This window comes from Oryzias latipes, chromosome 2 (genome assembly GCF_053564925.1).
Source record: "Oryzias latipes strain Hd-rR chromosome 2, Olatipes_Hd-rR_3.1".
NCBI classification, from domain to species: domain Eukaryota; kingdom Metazoa; phylum Chordata; class Actinopteri; order Beloniformes; family Adrianichthyidae; genus Oryzias; species Oryzias latipes.
The window spans coordinates 47427495-47452143 of record NC_136238.1 but is presented as its reverse complement, the minus strand read 5'-3'; the positions used below and the strand labels follow the sequence as shown (position 1 = coordinate 47452143).

Below are 24649 nucleotides of genomic sequence, written 5' to 3'. Positions count from 1 at the left end.
AAAAGTCTCAGCAGGAAAATGACAGCAGAGGATCCACTATTTATTATTTTTCATATTAATGTATCAGTATATTTTTTTCTGACATTTAGTCTTTAAAAATCACAGTTATTTGGTCATTTTTTTATTTTTTTATAAATAGTGTTATTTATTTTATTATAATGATCATGAATTAATACAACTTTATTATAGGGCTTTACAATCAAAGAAAGATAAAAGCAGTTTAAAGTTTTAAAGTAAAAGACTTAATGTGGCCTCACAAAAAAAAGTTTGGTGACTCCATCCTAGCATCCATGGCTACCTTCACACTGCAGGGCTTAGTGCTCAATTCTGAATTTTTGAAAAAATTCAATTTTTTTGCAAGGCCATTCATATTTCCAATAAAATGTGAACATCTGTGATCTCCTGTGTGACGGTGAAATGATCCAGAAGTGACCCGCAGTAGTCAACTCAACGGTGAACGACGTCACTCTTGTTTGTGGAAGTAGCTAACGTTAATGTGGTCCAGAGGGAATTCATTGTTCTTTGGCGGATGCACACAAAGGCAGGAGACGGAGGTACCAAGGTTATAATAATTTTATTAAAAAATGTTAAAAAACAAATAAAAATAGACCAGTTAAAATAAATGCACACAAAAAAAAAACAGAAACAGAGATTCAGTTTGCTGAAGACCTGAATAGCTAAAGGAGGTGGAGACTCCTAAAGTTGGTTTTTTTTTTTCAAGAAAATAACTGTTTTTCTGCAATATAGAATATAGAATCACTTGATCATCTGTGTTTTGAATGTATTTATGTTAACAGTTTTTGGGAGGATTTTTCTGTTGGTGCTCCTCAAATTTTCCTTTTCCTATTTCTATTCAGTTACAAAAACATCATATTATTAGTAGTTTCTGGTGATAATTTATTTGATTTGGCATTTAATACTGTATTAATTTCTGGAAAATTCTTCATTCATAAGAGTAGATTTTTTTAAAAACCAAACCATTATTCACTACATTTAAGAACTGTTTATATTTTAAATCATTAAAATACATGAAAAAAGAAAGCAATAAAACTGTCCATTTTCATTGAAGATCACATGTTGTATGACAATCCCTAGTATTGTGAACTACAATTCTAAATTTATTTTTTTAGTTGTATCTATTTCTTTTTTATTTCTTTCTGTTGTAGTTATGTGAATGGAAGTGGGCGGTTCCAATAGCCAAATGCTGCACATGACAATTATCCCCCCCCCCCCCACTGTACCTGAGCCAATTAATGTGTTTTAAGAATGAAGTCAAACTGTATTCATCCTCATTGAAACGTATTTAGAACCCCAGTCCTTTCATTAATGACTTTTGTAAATCTGCTACAAAATGGTTACTGATATAGGGTCTAGATTGTTGATTGCCTTAAATTTTAATTTATGCTGAAAGTTTTTTTTATATTTTTATGTGTATAGATTTTTTTGGTTTGTTTTTTGTTAAAAGATGTGCTTTGAATCATTGGGTGGTTGTGTCTGCGAGAGTTTTGTAATTATTTTTAAATATAAGTAAAAAAAAAAAACCTGAGCCAAGTAATCCTGCCGCAGCTCCATCATTATTGTCTTTTTTACACGAGAAGAAAACAATACAAACATTTTTACAGTGAATTTATTCAGTTTAACATCAGGTATTTCTGCTTTGCAGACTTGCAGACAATGACAAAGGGTCAAACCAGAAATAATTGTTGTTCTAATGTGAGACTTCAGATAATCTGAGGTTGGATCAGTGGCGGTTCTACCCTGAATTACTCCCTGGGCGAGACCCCCCCCATAGTCACAACAGAATTTTGTTTGTCTTTGTCAACTGACATGTTTTATTGTCATTGAAATTAAGAAGTGTATACAAAAGATGTCAGAATTCTGAACAGCATTATAATAGTTATCAGAACACAAAAAATAAAAGACCATAAGCAATGCAAAAATACAGTTAGCTAAGAAAATATTGAATCAAACTCAATATTAAATAAATAATATAAAATAAATCCCCAGTTAAATGTCAAAAAAACATTGGGAAAACGTTTAGGCTGCCAACAATGATTATTAAATTAATGACCAATCTCAAATTATTTGCCCCATTATCATCTTATGGCAGCAGCAGCATGCTGTGTAACCATCACAGCTTTTTTAACATTATGAACTAGTATACAACAACAAAACCCAACAAAACCTTTGTGTTACAGCAGAGCAGACACAGACACATGAATCATAACTAATGTTACAAGTTAAGGCAGAGCAAATTTTTAAGAATAAACTCTAAAAAAAAATAAAAATGACGCTATTTGCAACATTTGGGCCTACTTCAGTGTTGGTCATCGACCAAAATAAAGTTTTCATCGGCAACGTTGTTGTAGGGCAGGTAGCATTAGAATTTAGAAAAAACATGCATCAAGCTGTGAGGACTTACCCTTTTCTCCTCTTCTTCTTTTCTTTTCTTTCTAAATTGGGCACCAGATGGCTTTGACCTTTTTTTCTCCATATTTTAGATGTTTTTGTCGTTTGTTTGGCATAAATGTCCTCACGTCACGAAGAAGACATCAAGTCCGTCGACTGAACCAACTGTCTCCTTAGTGACAGCATTGTTTTGTGTTGCCATTTTTTCATTTGGGAATTTCACACAAAATTAACCCAAAAAAGCAGAATATATTTCTATACCTTTATTAAAATGTTGGTTATAGAATGTCACCTTATGACTGACTTATAAAAAGGTTTTATAAAGTAGATTCAAACCTCCGCCCTTGTCCCCACATAGCCACTTAATTTGGAAGCGTCCCACAATTGAACTGATTCCCCGCAGCCCCCCCCCCCCCCCCCCCCTTTCTTCACACATTTCCAGCAGGAGCGCGCAACTACCCCTGGCTGCAGCCTGCAGAATGGGTCATCATAGTGGAATGCTTTGATTGCAGAGGAATGTGAACACACAAAATGTGCTCCACTGATTCTTCCCCTTTCCTGCAATCACAACTGCTGTGACAAAGGTGAATCAAATGCACGGGCTCAGCGTGGGCGGGGTTAACATTCCACAGCAGACGGGCTCAGCATGGGCGGGGCTAACATTCCACAGCGTGTTCACATTTCTCTGCAATCAAAGCATTCCACTATGATGACTCATTCTGCAGGCTGCAGCCAGGGCTTACTCGGACGGCCCGTGCCTAGAACCGCTACTGGGTTGGATGTAAAAATTCTCTTAAATAGTAAAAACAAAAAAGCTTCAGTCTCTATGAAGTCTCAACTCTTAACAGTTCTTCATCTCCTAAACAGTCCTTTTATGCTCACATCTTTGATTACAGTTTGGTTTTGTGGTTAATTCCTGTACATCGTTTAAAAAAAAAAAGTACATCGTAAATTCTGGTGACGTCATATCCGCTTACCAAGCGGTTTTGACAAAAATATTTTTATTTTTTTTTTTAGATTTTTTTATTAAAATATATTTCGTGACTTAAAATGTTGCAAATTATTTTCGTAACAAAATAAATATTCGGATTATTGAAATGTAAAAGGCTTTTTTCAGAATGAAGTCATCAGCGTGACCCGGAAGTAAACAGCAGCGCGCGGCGCTAGCAGCTTGTAGCTAGCTTGTGTTCAGAGACCGGCGGCGGTTTTGTCCGGACGTTCGTGACGTTTTTGGACCGAAAGGAGGATACGAACTGTCAGCTTCGAGTGAAAAAGCAGCGTAAAGAAGGTGTTTGTGGGAGTTGGAGCTGAAGATCGGAGCAGGAACCATGTCTTCCCTTCAGTCTCTGAGAGAGTTGATCAGCGAGCGACTAGCTGCTGCTGCTGAAGAAATCTGCAGACTCTGTGAAGGAACCATCGTCCAGTACGAGGAGGAGCTCTGTCGTCAGCGCAGACTGCTGGATGTCATCTGGAAACCACAGCTGCAGCTCCACCACATACGTATGTCACCTTCAGCAAACAGAGAAGAACACAATTGAACAACACACGCACGCGACAATATGAAATGTGGCCAAAATGTGCAAGAAATTTAAGCAAATCAGAGTCATTTAGCATAAATCTTCTTTTACTTCAGGACAATATCAGAATAGATGGATCACTGTTTCAGTGGAATTATGCAGCAAAAACTACAGAGTAGTTGACAGCATGATAGCATCAGATACAGATAATTGTAGGCAGATGTTGGACAGAACAACGTCCTGCTGATGATTCAGATAAGGAAAGAAATCCCTGATTAAATTGACAGATGACTAAAAGCTTAAACTGATTCTGTAGCATAATAAAAAATAAGTCAAAATCATAAATGGTTTTTCATTTTCAAAATGAATCTGCATTTTTGACTCAAAATTAAAAGAAAAAGAATTCCACCAAAATGCTTTTTCATTTTCTTCTCCAACATTGATTATTCTGTCACTGAACTAAAATGATAAAGAAAATGGTATTTGACATCTCTCAGCGTCTGCCCTAAAGACCTCCGTCTGCAACATGTGGGCTTATTTTACCGTGTCTGGGACCAACGACTCACTCGCTGTTGGAAAAACGTCTTCAACAGAAGTGTCACAAAGAGGGTCAAAGGTCAAGCTTTAACACCACAATCTCACAAGCTAGTTGTAGATTTACGAGAAAAAAAACTCGTAAACTTAAGAAACTAAAGTGGAGGTGAGCATACAGAGCAGCTATTGACGTCAGGTGACTAGGGGATTTCTGGGTATGTGAATGAAAAAAAATAAAGCAGTGGTCCTCTACACCCAAATGTGTCTTTGAGCTCCTTATTTTATGAAACTCTGCTTTACCAACACTGACAATAATTTGATTTTGAGTCACCAAAAGGTTCTGAATTTCTTTGTTTTTCAAACCTATCTGGAAATAAAGCTTCACAAAAGGATCCACATATTTCCTCTTTAAGCTAGGCTCCAATAAACGGAAAACTTTGGGTTTTTTCTTCGTTAATTTTTCGTGCTTTGTTCTTGTAAATTTGACTCAGAAGTCGTGACTAAAAAAAAAGTCTATCAACTGCCCTAAAACTCCATTTTAAGCGTTAGCACTCATTCAAAGAAAGAAAAAGGAAAGTTTCTGGGCATTTGAAAAGGATTTTAAAAATATCAGTTGACTATTGGTATCAGTATCGGTTGTAGAAAGTCATAATGTTGCATCACTACTACAGAGTGTATCAATGTTTAATCTAAATCTAATTTGAATAAAAGTTTTAGCTTGGTACATTATGTGGATAATCTTAAAATGAACTTTTTACTCTATAGATGATCAAGAATTTATTACAGATTATGAATTAGCCAAACCTCCTTCCATGCAATATCTTCAACAAACATGTTCCAATAAGACACTCCTTCTCAATCATTTTCTGCCAGGCCCCCCCACAAAAAAGAAAATGTCCCCCGCCCCCACACATAGCCATGCGGTGACAGTATATTAGGTTAGTATCTATAATAAGTTAAGTAAGTTTACTTAAACCTTTAACAATAAAAAATAAAAAAATCAATATAAATCCACTTTCAACAAATATTAACTTTATTTAGCCACAGAAACCCTGTTCTAGTCTAAAACAGAAAAGAAGCTTAAAGTACCTGAAATAAAATAATCTGTCATTATTTAAACTGGAAACATTTTGACCAACTGAACCATTTGATGTAAATTGATCTGAAAAATGAACACAGCAGCACCAAAATATTTAATGTTTTAGTCTGAAGAAACAGATAAAAAAACATTGGGTTGATTTATTTTCTACATGATGATTGTTTATCTATGATGTCATAAAGTGCAGCTGTTTTCCTGCATTACTGCTGTCTTTATGTCAAATACTGACACCAACTAAACCACAGACAGAATATGGAAAATAAAGACACGTCATCAAAACGTCTACATTAATTAATAAGAATGACATTATTAGCATGAGCTGAGGGATCTGAATACACACGATGATCCTGGTGTTGCACAATCCAGGCAGCGCTTGCAGCTTGCCACGCCCCCCGTTCCACCTCTCAGCCTGAGCCCACTACCCCTCCCCTTTTATTCTCACATGTGGGACAGGAGACGGGAGCAGCTGCAGGGACGGCAAATCACAGATTTCATTCTGTTACAAACTCTGTGACATAATGGATAATAGTAAACCAATAGAGGTGCAGATTTTTTTCCAAGCACTGTTCCTCAGTCATCCCCCACCCCCCCCTGTTAAATTGCCAGTATCAGCTTTGCCCAAAGCCACTACAACACTGCGCGCCCCCCCTTGGCATCACATCGGGCGCGCCCCACTATTTGAGAAGCACTGCAATAAGACCTGCTCAGAGGTAGTGAAACAATGTTGATTTGAAAGAATGTCCTTATGGGTTTATTGTTTTTCCAGGGAGAACTGCACAGACATATTTCCCCCTCAGGAGTATTTATGGGAGAGAGCAGAAAAGGCTCCTCATCAGGAACTCTCTGTTGAAACTGAAACAGCTTTTACAGTCCCTGACAAAAGTCTTGTGGCTTCTCCATTTTGTAGAAAAAAAAGCATATAACCTCACTTTTAATGAATCCGTTGGTTTTAGAAATGTCTCATATGAAAGCTAAAACCCTCCCAAATTATGTTCAATATACTAAAATAAAATTGCTTCACTGAAGAAAGATTGATCATTTAATGAACACAGAAAGGTCACATTTTGGCAAGACAAAAGTTTTGTTGTCTACAGAGAGTAATGTGAAAATTTAACAAATAATTTACTTCAAACACAAAAATATGTTGCATAACATCAATGAATGAAGTAGTGCTACTGTGAGATCCATATTTAATATCTTGTATGACTTCCATGAGCTTGAAGGACAGCATCCATGCGGTTTGACAATGATTCATACAATATGGATAAAGTCATCAGGAATAGCAAAGAAAGCAGTCTTCCATGCCTCCCAGAGTTCATCCAGATTCTTTGGTTTGGTCTTCCATGCTTCCTCTTTCATTCTACCCCAGACATGCTCAATGATGTTCATGTCTGCTGACTGGGCTGGCCAGTCCTGGAGCACCTTGATCTTCTTGGCCTTGAGGAACTTTGATGTAGAGATGGAAGTATGCCATGGAGCCCCATCCTGCTGCAGAATTTGACCCCTTTTATGGTTGGGAATGGATGAGGTAGCTAATAGGCCGCCGTGGTGCAGCGGTAGGGCGGCCAACCCATGATTGTAATATTGCAGGTTCGATTCCCGCCTTGCATGCCCATGTGTCGAAGTGTCCTTGGGCAAGACACTGAACCCACCTTGCCTCTGGTGAGAGATTGGCGCCAGTGTTCGGCAGCGGAGCCGCCAGTGTGTGAATGTGTGTGTGACTGGGTGAATGGGACTGTGACTGTAAAGCACTTTGAGCCTAAGAGGGTAGAAAGCGCTATATACGTATACGCCATTTACCATTTAATACTTCCTGATATTTTAGGCTATGGATATTGCCTTCCACCCTGCAAATGTTTGGCACCCCCCCCATACTGGATGTAACCCCAGACCATGATTTTTCCGCCACCAAACTTAACTGTTTTCTAGGTGAATCTTGGGTCCATGTGGGCTCCAGTTGGTCTCCTGCAATATTTGCGGCGGCTGTGATGTAATTGAGGTGACCAGGCCTGGTGGAGCTCTGCCGCAGTGGAAAAGGGGCTGGCCTTGGATTTTCCAACCAACAAACGGTCCTCCCCAGCAGTTGTGGGCTTGTCAAAAACATTTCCAGTCTCTTCAAATCTTTTTCTTATTCTTTGTACTTGACGCTGAGACACATTGAAGGTGTCAGCCACCTCAGCAGTGGATCTGGTCTTCAGCCTCTTGATAATCAACGCTTTGGTCTCAGGGTGAATCTTAGGCATGTTGTCAGAGGTCAAGTCGGGCCTCCTCATTCACAGACAGAGTGTATTATGTAAACCTTACAAAATGCTACTTTTTTCAAAGGTGATGCTAAACTTTCACTGGATTATGGTTGGTATTGATGTTCATGATCATCAATATTTCAATGTTAAATCTCACTTGTAGAATCTGTCTGATTGATTATATTTCAGACAAACACGTTATTTCTGGTAGTTTATTATGGAATGAACAGACATGCAATCTAAATGAATACATTTGTACATCAAATAACAATATAGGGCTTGAAATAACTTTGATTTATTTCAGAGCACAGTCCATGTTATTTGATGATGGGTAACAGTGATATGGGTGATATTAGTGCTTCATACCATCTTTCCAGCTCACTGAGCGTGTGTACCGTAAACTAGGATGTAAACGCGCATGCTAAAAGTCAGTGACGGCTAGAGACCACACTTCCACAGATGTCGGCTCACATTCTCCTGTTTTACTTTGTGTACTAATTGTGCTTTACAAATGAAATTGCCATGCCTTACTCTCACAAGTACAATTCACCAGAAAGTTACTAAAGTAAATGTAACGCATAACTACCCACCTCTGCATATATATTTATTTTAATCAGTCTCTTCTGGTCCAACAGACTCCTCAGACATTTTTCTCCAATGATCACTGATTTTACTGATGCTTGACAAAATCCAAAAGTTGTTCTTTTTAAGTTCTGCATATAGTGTGTGATTGGAACTATAATAAACACATTAAACACATTCATCTTTGCTGATAATTTACTGTTTCTGCTAGTCCTGTGTTTAGACTTGTTCTCCTTCACCTGACCTTTTGAGCTGCCCAGGCTCTCTCTGCCTCTGCGCTACACGTGGCGTGCTCCCTCGACTCACACACATGCAGTTTCAGCAGCACACATCCTCATTCTACAACAAACGTTTCCGTCTTGTGAGGAAATACGACAAATTTACTGAGTTCTAATTACTGATTTCCATTGTATTTATTTCCACTACCAGCTGCGTGCGTTGACACGGCCTCCCGCCAGAGGATTTTGTGTTGGGGGGGGGGGCTTATTACTGTTTTCTTTCACTCCGTAACACCAAACATGAACACACACTATTAGGGTTCAATGGAATTCATTACGTTTTGTTTGGGAACTATTTTGTGCTGCGCAAAGTTGTGTATGGTGTCAATTCAGCGCCTAAAGAATTGTGCATCTAAACAGTAAAACCGCGCATCAAAACCCCAAATCTGAGAATCAAAATGCTATCATTTGCAACCAAAAGCTATAACCCAAAGCACAATCATATTTCTCAGTTCCCAATTTGTTTTCTCGACATTTTGAAATCCTCTTTTTGAGTTGCGCTTTTATTTTTTTGCAGTTTTGATTCTAAAACCTTTCGACATGTAAAAACACCGGCACCTGTGTACGAAGCGTAGCTGCTCTGATGCTTGGTCTCACAGTGCCGACTGACATTTTACTCTTTCATCACGGCAACATCGTCAGTGTAAATCAAACAGACTTACTTTCCGTTGATTTTCTTAAAGAAATATTCATTTTCCCACCGTGTTTGAAATCTTCCACACTCACTTGCTATCTTACGTTTCTTCGGTGCTGCCATTTCTGGTGACTCTTGGTAAATATTCTTCTTTGCTTAATTTTGTTTGGTGGAGAAACACCTTTCTGTGACCGACTCCATCTAGTGTTGAAACTGAGAAGTGCATGTGCGGGCCATATTCAATTATTTTTTCAAAATTTGCTGCTGGCCAATAAAAACAGACCCGCGGGCCGTGGTTTGGACACCCCTGCATTAAAGTCATGAAAAGAGCTGAAAACCCTGCTAGCATGCTAACACAGGAGAACAATGGTGATAGTTTGTCAAGCAACATCTTAATTTCTAACATCTTTTTTCACTAGCAGCTACTGGTGGAGCTCCTCATCTGACTGTGCTGGCGTCCTCCATAAAGTACACGTTTGATCATTTAATGTAGCAAAATATTTGAAAAACATGAGAGACTCACCCTTTGAAAGTGGTATGTTGACGTAAGACTCTGTGTTGTTCGGTAGCCAATGAGCTTCTGGATGTCGGGGCTGTCCCGCCTCTCCTCCCCTTGACTGACATGTCGCTGTTTTTTCATGTAATAAGGTTTTAGAATCAAAACCGCAAAAAATGAAGGTGCAACTCAAAAAGACGATTTCAAAATAAACTGCAACTCAAAAACTGGATTTCAGAATGGCCAGAAAACAAATCGCCAACTGAGAAATATGATTGTACTTTGGGTTACAGCTTTTGGTGGCAAATTATAGCTTTTGGTTCTCAATTTATGCATTTATAGCCTTGGCTGAGGCCCTGCTGTGGAGGTGCCCACACTGGGCTGTGCAGCTGACCCTGGTGCAGTGTGGTGTGGTTTAGACCTGGGGCCTGTTGCACAAAAGTAGGATAAGGGATTAAGCCAGGATATCTTGGTGATCCTGGCTCAATTGATCCCCAATCCGGTTGCACTAAAGCTGGATATGGGGCAGGAGGATATGTTGTGGTATAAATTACCATGGAGATTTATTCTGTGGAGCTAGCCTGCTCCAGACCAGGCTAAATTCCAGGATCTATTTAATCTCATCCCTAATGTCAGTCAGCAGTCGCCACAAATGGAAACCAATAGTTATTTCACTGCTCACTATACATTGTTATCACATATAACTAGACCCACTGTCATTATTTAAACGTTTGTGCTCATTACTTTCAATCATTTTGGATAAATAATGAGTTTTAGATGATGTTGCTATCATTAGATAATTTACAGTTTCCCATAGACTATAAGGCTATATGTAAAATGATAGAATATTAGGGTCAAAGGGGAAAAAAAGACAAGTCATAATATTGTAACCAGTTGTTTTAAAGGAGAACAGTTGTTAAAATGACAGATGTGGAGCATATCATGAAATTGTACCTCAGTATGGTTTCATAAACGAAGACATGCTGATGTGCCAGAATATGAAGTATCACATTGTCATAACTATCAAAACTGTCAAAAGAATATGTTGCTTTTCTGCACAAAGAACCAGCCTCATAAATTTATGACTTTATCCTTTTTCCTCAGTGGGCCCTAGAACTCTGTCATATAAACAAATACACATTCAATATGAATATAAAAACACAATATGTAACATTATGTTCCTTTATTGAATAAGGACAAAACAAAGCAGGTAAACTACACTCAAAAAACATTCACTTTGAATGAACATAAAAAAATTATGGAAATGATTTCCACACGATTAGATAGCGTTACTTGAACAAAAATGAATCATATTGGTCCTATATGTACTTAGGTTCAAACTAATAAATTTAAGTTGATTCAATCTAAATACTGCAGTTGGACCCAACTTTAAATTAATATTGTTGCTCACTCTCAAAAGATAAAAGTTGATCCAACTTAGTTGAATCACTTCAATTGGTCACACCTCATTAATTTAAGTTTATTCAACTTAAATTTGTATGACTACCCAACACAATTTATGTTGATATAACATAATTTTTGGCTTTTTATTTTATTTATACATCTGACATTGATAATGTTTTCGAAAGTTACAGCCTATAACTTTCACATCAAAAACATGAAATACGCAGCAAAGTCCCACATCACAAGACAGGAGTTCCAATACCGCGATTACTTCCTGTTGGAAAATATAATCTGTCGCTTTGAGATTACTTTCCTTGTTGCATGTTCAATAAGGTTGAGAAGGAGAAACCACGGAACTCGGCCGGATTAAAGATTAACACATTTATTTCCCTAACAATATTAGGTAACGCTTTCTTTTACAGTACAGTACTTACAGTGTACTTAAGTGGTATTTACATGGTACTTATTGTGTAACTACTGGGTACTTTCAGGGTACTTACATGGTACTTTTTATGGAATTTACTGGGTACTTACAGTGTGTTTACATGGTACTTTCTATGGTACTTTACTGGGTACTTACATGGTACTTTTTGTGTCTACTCTGTACTTACATGGTACTTACTGTGTATTTATATGGTACTATTTGGTTCATACCTATGTGGTACATACTGGGTATTTATAATATTCTTACTGGGTATTTACATGTTGTGCAAAGGTGTCTTTTATGGTACTTACCACATGTAAGAACAAGGTAAGTACAAATAAAGTACCTTGACCTTTAGGTCTGCACTCGCTGCATGTTTCATGGTATTTACCATGAATTTACCACAGAAACTACCCCTTAAGTACACTGAAACTGGACTGTAAAAGAAAGTCAGCCCTTTTTACACTCAACTACATGGTACTTTCATTACTAAATACTGGGTATGTTCACTTGAATATTACTTGGTACTTACCCCTTAAGTACAATGAAACTGGACTATAAAAGAAAGTCAGCCCTATTTCCACTCAACTACATGGTACTTTCATTACTAAATACTGGGTATGTTCACTTGAATATTACTTGGTACTTACCCCTTAAGTACAATGAAACTGTACTGTAAAAGAAAGTCAGTCCTATTTCCACTCAACTACATGGTAATTTCATTACTAAATTTCCCATGATTAGAATTGAATCATGGAGATAATTTAATTCTGGTCCATGTCAGATCTACAGTTAAGGCTTCCAGATGGTCTTAGAAGATCAAAGACTGTTTTCTCCTGGAGGGGGATGAGACTGCAGCTGTAGCATCAAAACCTCTTTACATATGCAATTATCAGGAAGTCCCTTTTAATTGAAATGACTGAAACCCACACACACTAAACCTGAAAGAAAACCTTCAAAGAAATAAAGATAAGATAAAAACCTAGGAGAAATAAGAACCACAAAAAATAAATTCCTTCATTCCTTAAGCACAGTAACTTTAATATTGTACCGCACAAGGGGGTTGGTCATCATCCTCTCCCACACTCTAACTCATGGTGCAGAAAAATAAATTAACATAACAGTTTAAATCACTAGTTAAAACAGAGTAAAACAACTAGACAATAAACCCCATGGACAAAAACTCACACTTAGACCCCAATCTGCCCAGATAGACAAAGAAAATGGAATCCCACAATTCCTTGCGATTACTAATGTATCCAATTTAACGGTATCATGTTGGATCAACATAATTGAAATTAGTAACTTTTAAATGGATTATTTTTATGTATGATCGACATGATTCATTCACGTAAGATTTACAAACAAAACATTTTCTGGTTGAAATGACAAGTTACATTTTCATAAAATTAATTGGCTGGTAATTTAATTTAAAAAGATTTTGAGTGTGCTTTATCACTGTGGCGGTGTTGCCTTTCTTCTTAATTATATCTTTTACCTCCTCTGATGCCTCCATGAGGATTTGTGCTTCCGACGGGGAAAAGTAGAAACTCTAGTTGCCATGGTAAATCAGTTCATCTGTGATCTGTGGCGGGGTCTGTTTGAGTGAGCCGTGAGCGCGCACCTATCCAGGATTGGTTACACCTGGCTTAATGAATCTGTGTCTGCTCATCCTGGCTTGGTCTTTGTGCAACCAATTAAGCCTGGACGCACATGTTTTGGCTTCATTGAGCTCAGCTCAGTCATTTATCCCGGATGTCTTAATTCGACTTTTGTGCAACAGGCCCCAGGCCTTAGAACAGTTACACACACACCAGACACACATACACACACGCGCACTGAAGGAGGAGGGTTTGGGGGAAGAGAAGGAGGGAGGTAAGAATGTGTGCCCTGTGTAGGCTACCGCACTTTGGTGGGACACAGCCTGGGTATATATATGAATATATAGGCAGGCAGGCAAAGGTGGAGCCTTCTGCCCACTATCTTCATGGGTGTCAGGCTCATGGCTACCAGAAAGGTGACAGAGTGTCTGCAGTCTGTTTATTACTGGGCAATATAGAATATTCTGAAAAGCCTCACGTGCAGCTAGAGAGCTGTCCACTGAAGAGGAATCAACACCCCCCCCCCCAACACACGTGTGTGCGCTCCTTCCTCCTACACACGCAGCGCACGGACACACACACACGCATAGTCATTCTACAACACCTATATAGTTAGTTCATTATGTAGATAGTTAGTAGTTACTGTTATCTGTTAATAAAAGATACTTTGTTTTAATTGTATTCGTGTGTAAAGCGGCCACCAGGGGATTTTGTTTTCTTTTGGGGGGGGCCTGCGGTTAACCGTGACACCGCGCCCCCTGCTGGTTCATCACTGTGGTGATAAAAAATCCCACACCATCACAGCTCTATCCAAAAGCCCTGTAAGCGAATAAAATTCTCCTTGTTGTGTTTGTGTCCCTGCAGTTCTCCCCCAGCATTGGATGACTGAAGAGGAAGATCAATGCAACCAGCAGAGGAACTTCAGAGTGGAACAGGAGGAACCAGAACCTCCACAGATTCAAGAGGAACAGGAGGAACCAGAACCTCCACAGATTAAAGAGGAACCAGGGGAACTCTGCATCAGTCAGGATGAAGATCAGCTTGATCTGAAGCAGGAGACTGATACCTTGATGGAGATTCCTACTTATGAGGAAGATGAGAAGAGTGAAGCAGATCTAAACAATCAGCAGAGCTTTAATGTAACTGATAGTAAGGATGAAGAAGGAAACCAACATGAAGAATCAACATCAACTACAAATGAAGAGACAGACCCACAGAACAGAGATCAGAGGAAGAGGAGGGACAGAAGTCATGTCCAAAGTGTGGACAGCTCTCACATGTCAGCAGGTCAGTGTGACTCTGATCTTCATCTCCACACTATCGGTATGTTCACTTCAACAACGGTTCTATCTTGAGCTTCAAGCTCTCCAAACATGCAGTCCATCAACAGCGTGTCCTGGAAGAGTCTCTTCTGTCCCTTCCAGTTGAAAAGACAGAAGACATTGTTGGTCAGTGCAGCCCACAACATTCTTCAAATCAGATGATCTTAGTTAGTCCCTCCAGCTAACGACAAACAGGAAACCTTAACAGATCAAAGAGAAAATTGTTAGCAGATAAAAAAGTCCAATCAGTTTTGTCGTCTGTGGTTCTAAGTTTGTAGTTCAGTTCTTTTCAGCAGATTTCTCTGTCAAACCCAAAATCCCATCTAAACCTCTTTGATGTCTCCATGTCTCCAATTCCAGACATTCAGACAGATTCTATTTCCAAAACTACATTTCAAGCTAAAACCCAAAGACAGGGTCCTGCTCATGGATCTGCAGACAGAAAAGATTCAAACCTGAACACATCAGTGAAAAACTGCTTAGTGTCAGAATTGTTCTCCATCTTTTCTGGACTGATTCTTCCTCCAGTGCAGCTTCATCTTCAAATCAATTCAATTCAATTGTTTATTTCAAATCAAAACAAAAATTACATAAAATAAAATAAGTCAATACAAGACTTTGAAAATTTGATTTGAAAGGGGATTGTGGCAAAAACAGTGCAAACTGAGGATGATCAAGGTGCAGGTAGTGGGCTGGTGACTGACTAGACATTGAAGTGTAGTTTAAGGGGGGAGAAGTTAAAGGGTGTTCAAGAGTCTGACTGCAGAGGGAAAGAAACTGTTCTTGTGTCTTGAGGTTGTGGTCCTGATGGACCTTAGCCTCCTGCCTGAAGGGAGTAGTTCCAGTAGGTCATGTCCAGGGTGAGAAGGGGCGGCAGCTATCCGGCCTGCACGTCCCCGGGTTCTGGAGACATATAGTTCCTGGACAGATGGGAGGCTGCAGCCGATCACCTTCTCTGCTGAGCGCACAATACGCTGTAGCCTGTTAATGTCCCTGGTTGTGGCACTAGTGTACCACACGGTGATGGAGGAGGTGAGGATGGACTCAATGATGGCCGTGTAGAACTGCACCATCATCTGGGGCGGCAGCCGGGCTTTCTTCAACTGCCGCAGGAAGTACATCCTCTGCTGGCCCTTTTTGAGGAGAGAGCAGATGGACGGCTCCCACTTGAGGTCCTGTGTGATGGTGGTGCCGAGGAAACAGACAGAGTCCACTATGGTGATGGTAGAGTCTGTCAGAGTGAGAGGGGATGAGGAGGCTGTGACTTTCCTGAAGTCCCCTATCTTCTTGGTGTTCAGCTCCAGGTTGTTGATGCGGCACCACGACCCCAGCCGGTCCACCTCCCTCCTGTAGGCAGGCTCATCATCATTAGAGATGAGCCCGATGAGGGTGGTGTCATCTGCAAACTTGATCAGTTTAACAGAGTCATGGCTGGAGGTGCAGCAGTTGGTATACAGGGAGAAGAGCAGAGGGGAAAGTACACAGCCCTGTGGAGTTCCTATGTTTGAGGTGAGGGAGGACCAGACGCTCGAATGACTTCATGACTACAGACGTGAGTGCCACAGGCCTGTAGTCATTGAGGCCAGTTATGCAGGGCTTCTTGGGGACGGGGACGATGGTGGACAGTTTGAAGCAGGCCAGGACGTGGCAGGACTCCAGGGAGGTGTTGAAGATGTCTGTGCAGACCACTACCAGTTCACCTGCTCAGGGTAGCAGGGGAGATGCCATCCGGGCCAGGAGCCTTCCGTGAGTTTTGCTTCCGGAAAAAGCTTGAGCATCTCCTCTTCTGTCACTGAGAGGACAGTGGTGGGGGAGAGGTTGTCCGGGGGGGGTCATACTGTCCTCAGTGATAGTGGTGGGGGAGGAATGTGGCTCCAAAGTTGCTGAGGAAACCTGTTCAGTGAGGGGGGTGGAGGAGGGGTGTGGGACTTCAAACCTGGCATAAAAGGTGTTAAGCCTCTCCGGCAGTTGTAGGTCGTCAGCAGCATGTTGGGCTCTGGCTTGTAGTTGGTGATTTGCCTGAGCCCTCTCCAAACAGAGGTGACGTCGTTGACCGAGAATTGCTCTTCCAGGCGTTTATTGTACCGAGTTCTTGCCTGTTCCACCTCTTTTGAGAACTGGTACTTAGCAGCCTTATAGCTCTCTTTATCTTTTGCTCTGTAGGCTGCTTCTTTCTCCTTCCTCAGCTGTCTCAGTCTGGGTGTGAACCAGGGTTTATCATTGTTATAAGTAACCCTGGTTTTTGTTGGGATGATGCTGTCCTCACAAAACTGAATGTATGACCCCACAGCGTCTGTGTAATCATCCAAACTGTCTGTGGCAGCTCTAAAAAGAAAAGAAGCACTTGATCTGTCGTCCGTTTGTATTTTTAGACTTGGAAAAGAAAATGATCATTTCTTCTCACAATGACTTTTTCCCCCCTATGGGGTCATAAGGGGTCTATTCACTCAGTGTTGTTACTACCCACCTATATAAATGCTGCCACTTCTTTTCAATCAAACTTTATCATTATATACATTACTTGTGTAATGTACGACAGCAGCTACTTCCCGTTCCAAATAGCTGCTGTCGCCAAACTCCAATAGACCTCTATAGAAAAATAGGCAGCTGTTACTCAGTCATTCTAAATAGACAGAATTACCATTCTTGCTGTGAAACATTTTTCCTAATATCTTGTTGCTAATCTTAGTTTTTTTTATTGCCAGTTATTCAAGTTATAAACTGACCAATCAGATGCCTCAGTAAAAGGTGTGGTGCCCGCTGGCCCCACCTCTAATGTTTGATTGACAGCTTCTTCCGAGCAGCTTTCAATGATGGGGGCGTGGACTTTGAACTAGCTTATCATGATTGGCAACTGGTTGTTCTAAAAATGTGACTCAGACTAGAGGGCTGCATTGGGATCGGGTCCCGCCGGGTCCCGCGGGACCCAACCCAAATCTCGCGGGATTGGGCGGTTTGAATTGTGCTGCGGGCGGGAGCGGGCGGCAAAAAAAAAACCCCGCGGGATCAGTGCTGGCATGAATATCTCATGAATATAAATTAGCGGACTACGTTAGGCTGTGCGGCTGTTTGATTCTTATGTACTGAAGCTCCGTGAAGGCACCAGGTAGTGACGCCCAATGGCCTCTGTCATCTAACCTGTTGTTGGGGGTGCGCCCCGCCCCGCCCCGCCTCTTACTAAGAGCGCGCTTCAGGCCGTCTGTCTGCGCGCGCACACACACACACTTTTAACAGAACAGGATTTGTAAAAATATATTTAATTAAAGCTACAAGTAGCATTTAGCGGGCCCGAGCACGTGCCACCGCCTGGCACGAGCGACCGCCCCGTGAGCAACGCCCTGCTCGAGCCATTCTCGTTGTTTTTTCTTGTCCATTCTGGAGCTCCAAGATAATGTTAATATGACAGCAGCCTGTGGGGGGGGGGGGGGGGGACTGTAATCTGTTTCCTTAAAGGACAAAGACTTATGCATATAGCATGAAAAAAATTCTTAAATCTAAGCCTCGTTTAGACCTGCTCAATTTCTCATCAAGTAGAAGAAGGTTTTTATCAGATTAAGAAACAAGCAATGATGATAATTGCTATCACTGTTCCTAAGAATGAGAACAATAGAACTCATTCAATTTCCACTACAATGTCTAGATGAGTGTCAGCTATGTCTGATAACTTGGCCAATTAGCTGGACCGGGATCTTGCAAAGTGCAGAGGGTTTACGTCCAGTGTGATGAGTCTGTGGACGGCAACAGTACAGCATAGCCTTTGGTTTCCACAAGAGAAGAACTCCTGACACATCTGCCCTAACAGACAACTACAAGAGGAGTTGAAATGTATAACACGGTGAAGGACTTTTTGTGCAGAAAAAGGTACCATTAGAAAAGCCAGTAGCAGTGACTGCAGACAGGTTTCATCACTCACTGTAAGCTGTAAAGCTGACGCAGACTTTCCAAAATGTCTGCATTACTGCTGGGTCATTCACCAGTAGGCCTTATGTGCAGAAGTGATTGGCTCTGGACACATAATGATTCCTATTGTGAAAATCATAAAAAAAACCTCAGCTGCAAAGCAAAACAGAACAGGATTTTTAAGGTGCTATTGGTGGAGATGTCTGCTGAATATGGTGAATAAGAATATGGTGAATCTGAACTTGTATTCTTGACTGACATTACTGGAAAACTAAACCACTTGATCTGCGAGCTGCAAGACATTGGCAAAACTATATTTTTTTATTGACCAGCCTGCCTGAGCCAGTGTTTTTCTTGTGGGGATCTTTTCTGCCAGGGCTTTCCAGCTTGGTCAGTGGATGTTGCTGCAGTTGTCTCCCTTGCTGGGACAGCTGGAGTTAAACATAGCAGCCTCACGGCTGTGAAGTGGACCCCGTTGCTGTCCCAGTCTGGGTGAGCACTGTGGTGATGTTCCAATGTTCAGGCTGGCTCCTGGTATGAAGAGATTCCCAATTACCATTTCCTAACCGCAGAGCCAAGGATGTGTTTACATGTTTAGGTCAAAAATGTGATGAACAGCTTCATGTTGTCTATTGATGTAAGTTTAAACCTAAACATGTTTCCCTGTTACTAATCCAGTTGATGTGGTTCTCCACCTGTGTCTAGGTGATAGAAAAGCATTTTTTTATATTTAGAGCTCTAAGCAAACAAACAGTTGTCTATATAAAAGAGCTTTTACAATTGTGCACTTTTAGCAGGTCTCTGAATACATGTGACCAATGTATAATGGATTTTCACAGACTTTGTTTAAAACTGAAGGTGACAGAGACTTTGGAGAAGTGGCTACATTATTCTGGACTTCTTTGTTTCATCCACAGAAGAGTAAAATATGTGATTGATTTTGAAAAGCTGCTGAAAAATGTATCTTTTTAAAATTGCAATTTCTAATTTGGGTTTTACATTTTGTGTTCCATTTTTTGTGATTTTATTAGAAAGATTTGTTATTTATTTGGTGTTTAAAGGTGGTACATATTGTATATACACAATCTTCTTAGAGACATTTGCTATATGTTGTGTTTGTTGTCATTGTAGTTTAATTTTATTGGATGTATTGAAAGGAAATGAAAAGAAGTTGCAGCATTGATTAAAAAAAGCATAAAAGAGACATTTACTGTCTGATGTTACATCTGTAGGAGTGTACTGAGGCTGGGTTTTGTTTTGGAGCACATTCATATGTTTTGTTTGTAAAAAAAAAAAAAAGATAAAATATAAAGTTAATTGTATTTTGGATGAATAAAAAAGCAATGATTAGTGCTAAGGATGTATAAAAGACAAACAAAACAAAGGAAAATGCTGTATTTTAGGGTTGAACTAGGCTTTCTAACTGTTCTACTTTCTGTCTGCCACTCCTGGCTAATTTACATGTGAGCACACAGCCGGGGGTTGGGGGGGGGGGGGGGGGGGGCTAACTCCACTCCTGCAGCAGGGGAGACTGATGAAAAGCTTGAGGATGTAAGATTGAATAAATAAAATCCTACAGTTGACCAGTTCATTTTATAAATGTAAATATTTTTTATTTTGGTGCTGATAAACTAAACAGAAGTTATGATAAAAATATTTGCTTGAGTCAAAATGTCCCAAAATTTGCTTTTAGCACAATAGGGTGATTAAGGTGGTTAAATGTTTCTCGTACGTATAGTTCTGCTTTTCAAACGTGGAGCTTTGTAGGACGCATCTAATTCTGAAATCTCAGCTTCCTGAGACAAACGGCTGATTTCCTATAAAGCTTGATTATATGACTGCAACGGAATCGACCACTTCCTGTTTGGCAGTGCCTTACGCAGGCACCGTCAGATGTGCAGCCATGAAACTTGAGATGATGAGAGAAGAGCCTTCTGAGTATCTCCAGTTTTAATTTCATGCACATCAGAAAAAGCACATAGAAAATACAGGGCAGAATGTGCCCCATGCAATAACTAGGTGGCGCTATAGAGCTCGTCCAAAGTTGTCATATCCATGGGTTCAGAATGGAAGCTTCATCATATCCATTGAAATTCAGTGAGATTGGACAAGGAATGTGCACATGAGAGCAACATTTGTCTGCATGGCGAGACGCCCAACTTTGCCGCTCTGTCAAGACCACACACCTGCATTGAAAGTTATGGCTTTTTAACAGAGTAAACTTCAATGGTTTTTCAACAGGTGGACGTCATTTTGAGGTGTGTCGGCTCATCCTACTTGGAGCAGTGATGCTCCAAGTAAAACATGTCATTTCCTGTTGCCAACAGGTGGCGCTACACCTGTTTCGGATTTTTCGACTGCAGATGTGTTCAAAGTCAGACTACAATCATGCACAACAAATTTGGATCAGATTAGATTATTTATGGCTGAGTAATGGCCATTTTTCTTTTCATGGCGTGATTTCGAAACGACCTCAAATTTTGACGCGCCGCCACGGTCACAAACAACCATAAAAACTTAAAAGCTTCGCAATTTAATATTGGACATGTGTTTAGTTTACAAAACCAAAGTTTGGAGTCATTGTTCAAAAATCTCTAGGAGGAGTTCGTTCTAGAACGAGGCTTGCAAATGACCAAAATACACCAAAAATGACATATTGACACCAATATAGCAGACTTCCTGTGCAACTGACAGCTTGGTACCAAGAGACTTTTTTGTAGGTTTTCATCTGATGAACATGTCCTGTAAAAATCAAGCTTGTATGTTAAAGAACATGGCGGGGCTCTCAAAAACAAACATGGTAGGTGGCGCTATTGAGCCGTTTTTGTTCACCCATGCAAGTGCTGTATATCTAAGTTGGAGATATTTATGAGGCATCTCATTCTGAAATCTCAGCCTCGTGATACAAACGGCTGATTTTTTATGAATTTTTAATTATCTGACTGCAACGCAATCAACCACTTCCTGTTTGGTGGTGGCTTGCGCAGGCACCGTCAGGTGTACACCCATGAAACTTTAGACGATGAGAGAAGACCCTTATGAGTATCTCCTGTTGTAATTTTATGAATGTCGGACAAAGCAAAGAGAAAAGATAGGTCAGAATGTGACATAAAATGTATTTGTCAATATCTAGGTGGCGCTATGGAGTTCGTCCAAGATTGTCATATCCATTGGTTCAGAATGAAAGCCTCATCACCTCTATTGAATTTCAGTGAGATTGGACAAGGAATGTGCACGTGAGAGCAACTTTTGTGTGCATGGCGAGACGCCCAACTTCACCGCTCTGTCACGACCACACCCCCGCATTGAAAGTTATGGCTTTTTATCAGAGTAAACTTCAATGGCTTTTCAACAGGTGGACATCATTTTGAGGTGTGTCGGCTCATCCTACTCGGAGCAGTGATGCTCCAAGTAAAACATGTCATTTCCTTTTGCCAGCAGGTGGCGCTACACCTGTTCTGGATTTTTCCACTTCTGATGTGGTCAGGGTCAGACTACAATCAGGCATATCAATTTTGGATCAGATTGGATTTTGCATGGCTGAGTAATGGCCATTTTTCTTTTCATGGCGTGTTTTCAATATGACCTCCATTTTCGACGCGCCGCCACGGTCACAAACATCCGTAAAAACTTAAAAGCTTCGCAATTTAACATCGGACATGTGTCTAGTTTACAAAACCAAAGTTTGGAGTCATTACTCCAAAATCTCTAGGAGGAGTTCGTTCTAGAGCGAGGCCTGCAAATGTCCAAAATGAAGCAAAAATGACATATTGACCTCAATATATCAGACTTCCTGTGCGAGTGACAGGTGGGTCCTTTCAGACTTTTTTGTAGGTCTCCATCTGAAGAACATGCCCTGTAAAATTCAAGCTTGTACGTTAAAGCGTATGCGGGGCGTCGGGACAAAAGTCACTGTAGGTGGCGCTATCGAGCCGTTTTTGTGCGCCCATGCCAATCTCCTATAAAATACGAAATTTTTCGCGACTCCTGATGTGTGTGCCAAATTTGGTGAGTTTTGGGGTATGTTAAAGGCCTCAAAAAGGCGACTCTTCCGGTAGAATAATAATAATAATAATAATAATAATAATAAACATTCGAATTACAATAGGGTCCTTGCACTCCGTGCTCGGGCCCTAATAATAATAATAAACATTCGAATTACAATAGGGTCCTTGCACTCCGTGCTCGGGCCCTAATAATTAAGTTACAAATTACACAAAAGAGGAATGCATGAAAAGATGAGGCTGGAGGAGGGACATGAATCTCTTTAATAATATCAATACAAATACGTGTTTTTTTCCTGCGGGACGGGAGACGATACAAAATCAATGCATCTCTATTACTGTGCGGGACTAAATTCTATGAGTTTTGCGGGAGCGGGCGGGAGTGGACATACATATTGCGGGAGCGTGCGGGAGTGTAACGCATACGTTGCGGGAGCGGGCGGGATTGGTCAAAAATTCAGCAGGCGCGGGCGGGAGCGGGATGAAGAAAATAGTCCCGCGCAGGGCTCTAACTCAGACCGCCGGACTAATCACTGTTGCCTGGCTCAAAATGGTGATTTGATCTGTTGTTGTTATTACCTGCGTTTAGACGGACAAAAGTAATCGGTAAGAATGCCTGATCGGAAGAAAACACGTCATGTAAACACGCCGTTCAGAATATTCTGCCCAGATCCGATTCGTTCGGATCAAAATTTCTTTCCGATGGAGATAGGTTGGTTATGCTGATTGTTGATCGATCGTGTTGCATGTAAACAGTTCATTTGGATCCTGTGTCACTACTGCTGTGGTTTACGTCATGCATAGACGGTGCGGTGCTCCAGCTTTGGAGCACATATGGAACCGACCGGCTGCTCTGCGGCACCAAACTGTGTCTCTGAGCAGAGCAGCCGGAGTGATAGCTCTGTGTTCGAGGACAGGCTGCTGTTATTCCCACATATTTACGTGCAGCCAAGATGCAGATTGCAGCATTTACCGCATGGATTTTATGTTTTTAAAACAAAGCTAATGCTGTTAGCGCATGTTAGCCCACTCATAACCCTGACTTCTTCCGACTCTGTTCCACTACAAAAAAATTACTGAACACACGGATTAAAAATAAAATGATGATCTAACAGGTGCTTCATTATAACCATAACAATAACAAAGGACGTTTGGAAGATTGTTTACACCGGGACTCATTTCCTCTTCTGGTATTTTCAACACTACTGCGCATGCCCTAATGATTTATTCTGACCAAAAGTGTGACCATGTGAATGTTTGTTCTAATCGGAAAAAGTCTTTCTGGGCCCATGAACACGGTTGAATTTAAATCCGACCGTTGATCCCATCAAGATATTTTGCCTATGTAGCTGTGGCTATTGACAAAAAAGATTATATCAGAACATTACGTTGTTAGCCATGGTATCTTTTACAGCTATTAAGGATTTTGGACCAATCATGATCCATATTTGAAGAAAAAAGTAATTAATTGACATACAGTTATTCTTGTTGTAGTAGGACAACAGGGTCATGATAGTCAGTGCAGAAAGTTTGGTGAAAATAGCTTCAGTATCTTTAGAGATATTGAGCATCTTTATTATTGATCAAATATAAACAATTAAATGAATATTGACTTTCTCACAAAGTATTGATTGTAGCATGAATATGCTGACGAGTCTTCATTACCATATAAATGTAGAAATTCATTTGTTTTAGAGAGATGATTTATTTTTACAGAATGGTCTTTCCTCAGATATTGCACTTTGTTGACAACGGTCTCTTGGCAGCCGTCTCCCTGCCGTGTCTCCATTTACACCTCAAGAGATCACTTCTCATTAAAAGTCAGAGGAAAGAAACATCTTTTTAATTTTGAAATTTATTTTGTAGTTCACTCAGTTGTAGCGTGCTTTGATTCACAGCAGCAGATTCAAGCCGTTGAAATCACTGATTTGAGATTGGAACTCTAGGTCAGGGGTCGGCAACCCAAAATGTTGAAAGAGCCAAATTGGACAAAAAAAAACAAAACCCAAATATGTCTGGAGCTGCAAAATATGAAAAGCCCTATTTAAGTCTTATAATGAAGGCAACACATGCAATATGTATCTATATTAGCTTTATTATCCTACTATTAAAATGACTAAGTTGTTACAAATACATAATGAGCATTAACGATTAAATGTTTATTTGCCCTGCAGTGCATTCCTGGAGAACGACGCGTCACGT

The 24649-nt window shown here is 40.3% G+C and overlaps 1 protein-coding gene across 1 annotated transcript in view; it reads left to right on the top strand.

Moving 5' to 3' along the window:
• Positions 1-3553: 3553 nt before the first annotated feature.
• The window catches only part of LOC111946954 (uncharacterized), a 221116-nt gene continuing 200020 nt past the window's right edge, over positions 3554-24649 (top strand). Inside the window, exons 1-2 of the mRNA XM_078940445.1 lie at positions 3554-3909; positions 14086-14508. Coding sequence (XP_078796571.1) covers positions 3738-3909; positions 14086-14508 — 595 coding nt within the window. The 5' untranslated portion in view covers positions 3554-3737. The remainder of the gene's footprint in view (positions 3910-14085; positions 14509-24649) is intronic.